Raw genomic sequence first — 8,966 nt, forward strand, 5'->3', positions numbered from 1 at the left:
AATCTCCAGGCTTGCGGCTAGATCCATAGTTGCAGTGGAAGACGGGGCTTCACTTAAAGATGCCACTGACAGACAGATGGACCTTTGGTTAAAATCTGTCTACGAAGCTATCGGCGCGTCGTTTGCTCCAGCATTCGCGGCCGTGTGGGCACTCCAAGCTATTTCAGCTGGTCTGGCGCAGGTGGACTCTATCATACGTCCAGCAGTCCCGCAAGTGGCGTCCTTAACTACGCAAATGTCTGCGTTTGCGACCTACGCTATCAATGCGGTACTGGACTCTACGAGCCGTACCTCAATGGCGTCCGCCAACTCTGTGGTTTTGCGCAGAGCCTTGTGGTTAAAGGAATGGAATGCAGATTCTGCTTCCAAGAAATGTTTAACCAGCTTGCCACTATCTGGAGACAGACTGTTTGGTGAGCAACTGGCTGAAATCATTAAACAGTCCAAGGGTAAGGACTCCTCCTTACCCCAGCCCAGATCAAGCAAACCTCAACAGAGGAAGTGGCAGTCGAGGTTTCGGTCCTTTCGAGGCTCGGGCAAGCCCCAATTCTCCTCGTCCAAAGGGACTCAGAAGGAGCAAAGGAGCTCAGATTCCTGGCGGGCTCACTCACGCCCCAAGAAAGCAACCGGAGGAACCGCTTCCAAGCCGGCTGCCTCATGACTTTCGGCCTCCTCCCTCCGCATCCTCGGTCGGTGGCAGGCTCTCCCGCTTTTGCGACATTTGGCTGCCACAGGTCAAGGACCGGTGGGTAACAGACATTTTGTCTCACGGGTACAGGATAGAGTTCAGTTCTCGTCCTCGGCCTCGGTTCTTCAGAACTTCCCCACATCCCGACCGAGCAGATGCCCTTCTGCAGGCGGTGGGCTCTCTAAGAGCAGAAGGAGTGGTGATCCCTGTTCCTCTTCAGGAACAAGGACAAGGTTTTTACTCCAATCTCTTTGTGGTGCCAAAAAAGGACGGCTCATTCCGTCCTGTTCTGGACCTAAAACTGCTCAACAAGCATGTGAACGCCAGGCGGTTCCGGATGGAATCCCTCCGCTCCGTCATTGCCTCAATGTCTCAAGGAGATTTCCTGGCATCAATAGACATCAAAGATGCTTATCTCCACGTGCCGATTGCTACAGAGCACCAACGCTTTCTGCGTTTCGTGATAGGAGACGACCATCTTCAATTCGTAGCTCTGCCATTTGGTCTGGCGACAGCCCCACGGGTTTTCACCAAGGTCATGGCGGCAGTGGTAGCGATCTTGCACTCTCAGGGACACTCGGTGATCCCTTACTTGGACGATCTACTTGTCAAAGCACCCTCTCAAGAGGCATGCCAACTCAGCCTGAATGTTGCGCTGGAGACTCTCCAGGCTTTCGGGTGGATCATCAACTTTTCAAAGTCCAATCTGTCACCGACCCAATCACTAACGTATCTTGGCATGGAGTTTCATACTCTCTCAGCGATAGTGAAGCTTCCGCTGGACAAGCAGCGGTCACTACAGACAGGGGTGCAGTCTCTCCTTCAAGGTCAGTCGCACCCCTTAAGGCGCCTCATGCACTTCCTAGGGAAGATGGTGGCAGCAATGGAGGCAGTCCCGTTTGCGCAGTTTCACCTGCGCCCACTTCAGTGGGACATTCTCCGCCAATGGGACGGGAAGTCAACATCCCTGGACAGGGAAGTCTCCCTTTCCCAGACGACCAAGGACTCTTTGCAGTGGTGGCTTCTTCCCACCTCTTTATCGCACGGAAGATCCTTCCTTCCCCCATCCTGGGCAGTGGTCACGACAGACGCGAGTCTGTCAGGGTGGGGAGCAGTTTTTCTCCACCACAGGGCTCAGGGGACGTGGACTCAGCAGGAGTCCACCCTTCAGATCAATGTTCTGGAAATCAGGGCAGTGTATCTGGCCCTACTAGCCTTCCAGCAGTGGCTGGAAGGAAAGCAGATCCGAATTCAGTCGGACAACTCCACAGCGGTGGCATACATCAACCACCAAGGAGGGACACGCAGCCGGCAAGCCTTCCAGGAAGTCCGGCGGATTCTGATGTGGGTGGAGGACAGAGCATCCACCATATCCGCGGTTCACATCCCGGGCGTGGAAAACTGGGAAGCAGACTTCCTCAGTCGCCAGGGTATGGACGCAGGGGAGTGGTCCCTTCACCCGGACGTGTTTCAGGAAATCTGTCGCCGCTGGGGGGTGCCGGACGTCGACTTAATGGCGTCTCGGCACAACAACAAGGTCCCGACCTTCATGGCGCGGTCTCGCGATCAAAGAGCTCTGGCGGTAGACGCCTTGGTGCAAGATTGGTCGCAGTTCCGGCTCCCTTACGTGTTTCCACCTCTGGCACTCTTGCCCAGAGTGCTACGCAAGATCAGATCCGATTGCAGCCGCGTCATACTCGTCGCCCCAGACTGGCCGAGGAGGTCGTGGTACCCGGATCTGTGGCATCTCACGGTCGGCCAACCGTGGGCACTACCAGACCGACCAGACTTACTGTCCCAAGGGCCGTTTTTCCATCGGAATTCTGCGGCCCTGAACCTGACTGTGTGGCCATTGAGTCCTGGATCCTAGCGTCTTCAGGATTATCCCAAGGGGTCGTTGCCACCATGAGACAGGCTAGGAAGCCCACGTCTGCTAAGATCTACCACAGAACGTGGAAGATTTTCTTATCCTGGTGCTCTGCTCAGGGAGTGTCCCCCTGGCCATTTGCATTGCCTACTTTTCTTTCTTTCCTGCAATCTGGGTTAGAAAAAGGTTTGTCGCTCGGCTCCCTTAAAGGGCAAGTCTCGGCGCTATCCGTCTTTTTTCAGAAGCGTCTAGCACGACTTTCTAAGGTGCGCACGTTCCTGCAGGGGGTTTGTCATATCGTACCCCCGTACAAGCGGCCGTTAGATCCATGGGATCTGAACAGGGTACTAGTTGCCCTCCAGAAGCCGCCCTTCGAGCCTCTGAGAGATGTTTCACTTTCTCGACTATCACAGAAAGTGGCTTTTCTGGTAGCGATCACATCTCTTCGGAGAGTGTCTGAACTAGCAGCGCTGTCATCCAAGGCTCCCTTCCTAGTGTTTCACCAGGACAAGGTAGTGCTGCGCCCCATTCAGGAGTTTCTCCCTAAGGTGGTATCCTCTTTTCATCTTAATCAGGATATCTCCTTGCCGTCCTTTTGTCCTCATGCAGTTCATCGGTATGAGAAGGATTTACATTTGTTAGATCTGGTGAGAGCACTCAGAATCTACATTTCCCGCACGGCGCCCCTGCGCCGGTCCGATGCACTCTTTGTCCTTGTCGCTGGTAAGCGCAAAGGGTCGCAGGCTTCCAAGGCCACCCTGGCTCGATGGATCAAAGAACCGATTCTTGAAGCCTACCGTTCTGCTGGGCTTCCGGTTCCTTCAGGGCTAAAGGCCCACTCAACCAGAGCTGTGGGTGCGTCCTGGGCATTACGACACCAGGCTACGGCTCAACAAGTGTGCCAGGCAGCTACCTGGTCGAGTCTGCACACTTTCACCAAACATTATCAGGTGCATACCTATGCTTCGGCGGACGCCAGCCTAGGTAGAAGAGTCCTGCAGGCGGCAGTTGCCTCCCCGTAGGGGAGGGCCGTCTTTGCAGCTCTAACATGAGGTATTTCTTTACCCACCCAGGGACTGCTTTTGGACGTCCCAATCGTCTGGGTCTCCCAATGGAGCGCCGAAGAAGAAGGGAATTTTGTTACTTACCGTAAATTCCTTTTCTTCTAGCTCCTATTGGGAGACCCAGCACCCGCCCTGTTGTCCTTCGGGATTTTTGGTTTTTTCGGGTACACATGTTGTTCATGTTGAACGGTTTTCAGTTCTCCGATGTTACTCGGAGTGAATTTGTTTAAACCAGTTATTGGCTTTCCTCCTTCTTGCTTTAGCACTAAAACTGAGCATCCCGTGTTCCCACGGGGGGTGTATAGCCAGAAGGGGAGGGGCCTTACACTTTTTAGTGTAATGCTTTGTGTGGCCTCCGGGGGCAGTAGCTATACACCCCAATCGTCTGGGTCTCCCAATAGGAGCTAGAAGAAAAGGAATTTACGGTAAGTAACAAAATTCCCTTCGTTCTGGTGAAGAATCAACAACAAGTGGACACAATTGTGAAGTAGAATGAAATTTATTGCTTATTTTAAACTTTTATAAAAAATAAATAACTGATAATTGGGGCGTGCAATATTATTCATCCCCTTTACGTTAATACTTTGTAGCGCCCCCTTTTGCTGCGATTACAGCTGCAGTCTCTTGGGGTATGTGTCTATCAGTTTTCCACATCGAGAGACTGAAATTCTCGCCCATTCTTCCTTTGTAAACAGCTGGAGCTGAGTGAGGTTGGGTGGAGAGCGTTTGTGAACAGCAGTTTTCAGCTCTTTCCACAGATTCTCGATTGGGTTCAGGTCTGGACTGTGACTTGGCCATTCTAACACCTGGATACGTTTATTTGTGAACCATTCCATTGTAGATTTTGCTCTATGTTTGGGATCATTGTCTTGTTGGAAGACAAATCTCGTCCCAGTCTCAGGTCTTTTGCAGACTCCAACAGGTTTTCTTCAAGAATTGTCCTGTGTTTGGCTCCATCCATCTTACCATCAATTTTAACCATATTCCCTGTCCCTGCTGAAGCAAAGCAGGCCCAAACCATGATGCTGCCACCACCATGCTTGACAGTGGGGATGGTGTGTTCTGGGTGATGAGCTGTGTTGCTTTTACACCAAACATATCATTTGGCATTGTGCCCAAAAATTCGATTTTGGTTTGATCTGACCAGAGCACCTTCTTCCACATGTTTGGTGTCTCCCAGGTGGCTTGTGGCAAACTTTAAACAACTCTTTTTATGGATATTTTTGAGAAATGGCTTTCTTCTTGCCACTCTTCCATAAAGGCCAGATTTGTGCAGTGTACGACTGATTGTTGTCCTATGGACAGACTCTCCCCTCTCAGCTGTAGATCTCTGCAGATCATCCAGAGTGATCATGGGCCTCTTGGCTGCATCTCTGATCAGTCTTCTCCTTGTTTGAGATGACAGTTTGGATGGACGGCCGGGTCTTGGTAGATTTGCAGTGGTATGATACTCCTTCCATTACAATATGATCGCTTGCACAGTGCTCCTTGGGATGTTTAAAGTTTTGGAAATCTTTTTGTAGCCAAATCCGGCTTTAAACTTCTCCACAACAGTATCACGGACCTGCCTGTTGTGTTCCTTGGTCTTCATGATGCTCTCTGCGCTTTAAACAGAACACTGAGACTATCACAGAGCAGGGGCATTTATACGGAGACTTGATTACACACAGGGGCTTATATTTATCATCATCAGTCATTTAGGACACATTGGATCATTCAGAGATCCTCAATCAACTTCTGGAGTGAGTTTGCTGCACTGAAAGTAAAGGGGATGAATAATATTGCACGCCCCAATTTTCAATTTATTCTTTTTTACAAAAGTTTAAAATAAGCAAGAAATATCATTCACCTTCACAATTGTGTCCACTTGTTCACCAGAACATAAAACTTTTATCTTTTTATGTTTGAAGCCTGAAATGTGGGAAAAGGTTGAAAAGTTCAAGGATTCAAGGGGGCCAAATACTTTCGCAAGGCATATATATATATATAGGCACACATACATGTACATACATCTCTCTACATATACACATATATAGATATCTATCTCTATATATCTGTATATTTATATATATATATATATATATATATATATATATATATATATATATATATATATATATATATATATATATATATATATATATATATATATATATATATATATAATAAAAAGATATATAGAGATAGATATCTATATATGTGTATATGTATTATATGTAGAGAGATGTATGCATATGTATGTGTGTGTGTATATATATATATATATATATATATATATATATAATATATATAATTATATATATTTATACATACACATCTATATTTCTAAAGGTGCTATTGACATGACTCTCTCACCAAATTTTGGTAACAACCCATCCAATCCCGGTGGTCTCCGCAAGATTTCAGACAGAGTAGTGAAGAGAATTGTCAGAAGAGTTGTCCAAGAGCCAGAAAAGAAAAATGATATGATAAAAAAATTCATGTCAATATCACCTTTAGAAATATATTACTTAGAAAATTGGTGACAAGTTCAATACTTCTTTCACCTGCTGTATATTGAGTAATATAGCAACAAGTAGGAGGCAGATAAGACTGCAGATTGTTTCATTATAGTCTGCATAGGAGCTGTATACACAAAACGGTAGAAGATTTTTATAATCCGGATTAGTGGATTGTCAATGGCCGGTCCGACAGGTACGGATTTTCAAAATTGGCCTGCCTAGCAGCTGAATCCTGGACCCCAGTAAAGGCTCAGACTATTCTATAGGGTGACCCTTTATTAGTACGGTGGCTCAGTGGTTAGCACTGCAGTCTTGCAGCGCTGGGGTCCTGGGTTCAAATCCCACCAAGGACACAATCTGCCAGGAGTGTGTATGTTCTCCCCGTGTTTGTGTGGGTTTCCTCCGGGTTCTCCGGTTTCCTCCCACACTCCAAAAACAATATACTCATAGGGAACCTAGATTGTGAGCCCCAATGGGGACAGACTTGCCAATATATGTAATGTACTGTGGAATTAATAGCGCTATATAAATGAATAAATATTATTATATTATTACCGCCTTGATGACTAATGGCGATTTCCCCACTTTCTTCCCAGGAGAGCAGTACGAGCTACACGCCGCCACAGACACCACCCCCAGCGTGGTCGTGCATGTCTGCGAAAGCGATCCCGAAAACGAACTGGAGGTGGAAGAGGACGAGGACGGCATGAGCAAACCCAAACCAAAAATCATCCAGACGAGACGGCCAGACTACATGCCCATCCACCTGAGCTGAAGAGGACGGCCGACGCGTTTTGAGGACAGACGTCAATTTCACTCCATGAAATTCTTTGTAACCTGAGTACGAGAGAACTCAGCGTGTGGCGCAGCGGAGGAAGAGGCCGAACTCGTACGCAACTCGGCTCTTCCAAACCGGTGTGTTGTTTATTTTTGGGCTTGTTTTTTTAGTTTTATTTTTTTAACTGGACTTGGAGAGTCCGCCGGGCCTTATACAACAACTGGTAAGGGGGGAGATTACTGGTTTTAAGGCCTCTTTTTTTTTTTTTTTTTTTTTTTTATTAAATTTTTCTTGCTTTTCCGAAGTTTTCCATTAATGGAATAGTGAGGCTTTGTTGCGCGTCGGCCCGTTGCGTGCAGAGGCGCGGGCGGCGGCGGCACCATTACCTACTTTTGTACATATTCGCTGGTATGCGCACACCCGTCCATTGCAAGCCGGGAGGAAGAGTACAACTTTTTTCGTTCTTTTAACATTCTTTATTATCATTACTTTGCATGTGATCTCGATGCCGACTTGTTTTTTCTATCATAGATTTAGTTTTAGATATATATATTTTTTCTCTTTTTCCCGGTGGACTGTTGAGTACGTTCGCAGAACAAGTCAACGGTGGTAGTTTTTTTTTTTTCTTCTTCAATTCTGTCGCACGGAAAACATGAGATCGGAAGTAAAAAAAAAAACAAAAAAAAAACTTTGGACTTTCTACCTTACTGGTTTATTAGCTATTGATCGTACGTACAATCCGATATCCGGCAGCGTAAATGACTTTAACCCTTCGCAGTCTAATAGCTTTTTATGAATTAATTTTGAATGTGTATGATGTCCGTGTGATCCTGGAAAGACCATGAGATAAAGTATGCAATATCTTACCTCCTGCGTGTGCTGATTTTAGGGGGGGTTCTCCACTGTGACCTACAGAACTGATTTACAGATTCATAATGGTGTCCGACCAGGCACCTGACAATTAGTATGTGGGGGGTGGGGGGGGCGGCTAACAATAGATATTGGTTATTAGAGATCTGTCAAAGACGTTGAGGATGCCGGCTGCAGAAGTGAAACCCCCACCACCCGGTCCAGTTGACGGGGAGGACCGGAAGGCAACATACATTTTTTTTTTTTTTATGGATATCTACTCCTTATACAATTGTTCTGCAGTCCTTTAAAAACTGAAAATGTGCGCGCAAAATATCTGTGGGATTCTTATGTGTTCTTTGATTTTTATTTTGTTTTTATCATTAAAAAGGAAAAATATCTAAAGAATTCTGCGTCTCCAGAGCCCAGCCATTTTCTTTCTCCTCCTCGCTGTCCTGGCTGCAGCAGGAGCCTCCCCCCTCACTTCTACCTGTGCTATTACATACCCATTGGCTAGAGCAAAAGTCTCAAACATGCGGCCCGCAGGCACATACTCCCCAATGCAGAGGCTGCAGTCGTCACTGCTCGCTGCTTTATTTCAGATGAACTTGCACAGAGTGAAGCGCTCTCTGCACTATTACAATGCCTGCTGCTGGCCAATCAAAGGCAGGCAGCTGATGCGTCTGACGTCACCTGCTTGTGGCTGCCATTTTAATAGTGCAGAGCGCACTTGACTCTGCGCGGCGTTTGCAAAATGTTCATCTGAATTTTAGATGAAGAGCTGACAGTGGCCGTGATCTTCAAGAAGCAGGGAAGAGGACGCCGAGGGAATCGAGGACAGGTGAGAAGAAGGTTTTGGGGTGTGTGTGTACAATGGGACATTGTTACAAGAAGAGGTCCTGCATGGGCACATTAGTAAGAGGTGCAAGGATGGGCACATTAATGTAGGATGGGGTACATTTCTACAGGATGGGGACAAGGATGGGGCACATTAGTAAAAGGGGACAAGGAGGGGGGGGCACATTACTACAGGATGGGGACAAGGATATTGCTAAATATTACTACAAGATATTGGCCAAAATTACTATATAATGCTAATTGTAAAACTATTACTTACAATAATTTTTTTCAACACTTTTTTTTTTTTCTCTATCTCGTTCCGCTTTCGAGATACAAATGCTAACTGTTGTTTTCCACCAGGTGGCGCTATGGGTGGTTT

The 8,966-nt window shown here is 46.9% G+C and overlaps 1 protein-coding gene across 2 annotated transcripts in view; it reads left to right on the plus strand.

The window, feature by feature from the left end:
* RCAN1 (regulator of calcineurin 1) overlaps window positions 1-7,764 on the plus strand; it is a 112,628-nt gene extending 104,864 nt beyond the window's left edge. For both annotated transcript variants that reach the window (XM_075334997.1, XM_075334998.1), the window contains exon 4: window positions 6,717-7,764. In XM_075334997.1, the coding sequence (XP_075191112.1) occupies window positions 6,717-6,895 (179 nt within the window). In that variant the 3' untranslated portion in view covers window positions 6,896-7,764. The remainder of the gene's footprint in view (window positions 1-6,716) is intronic.
* Window positions 7,765-8,966: the final 1,202 nt, after the last annotated feature.

The sequence above is a fragment of the Anomaloglossus baeobatrachus genome, chromosome 2, assembly GCF_048569485.1.
Source record: "Anomaloglossus baeobatrachus isolate aAnoBae1 chromosome 2, aAnoBae1.hap1, whole genome shotgun sequence".
Lineage (NCBI taxonomy): Eukaryota > Metazoa > Chordata > Amphibia > Anura > Aromobatidae > Anomaloglossus > Anomaloglossus baeobatrachus.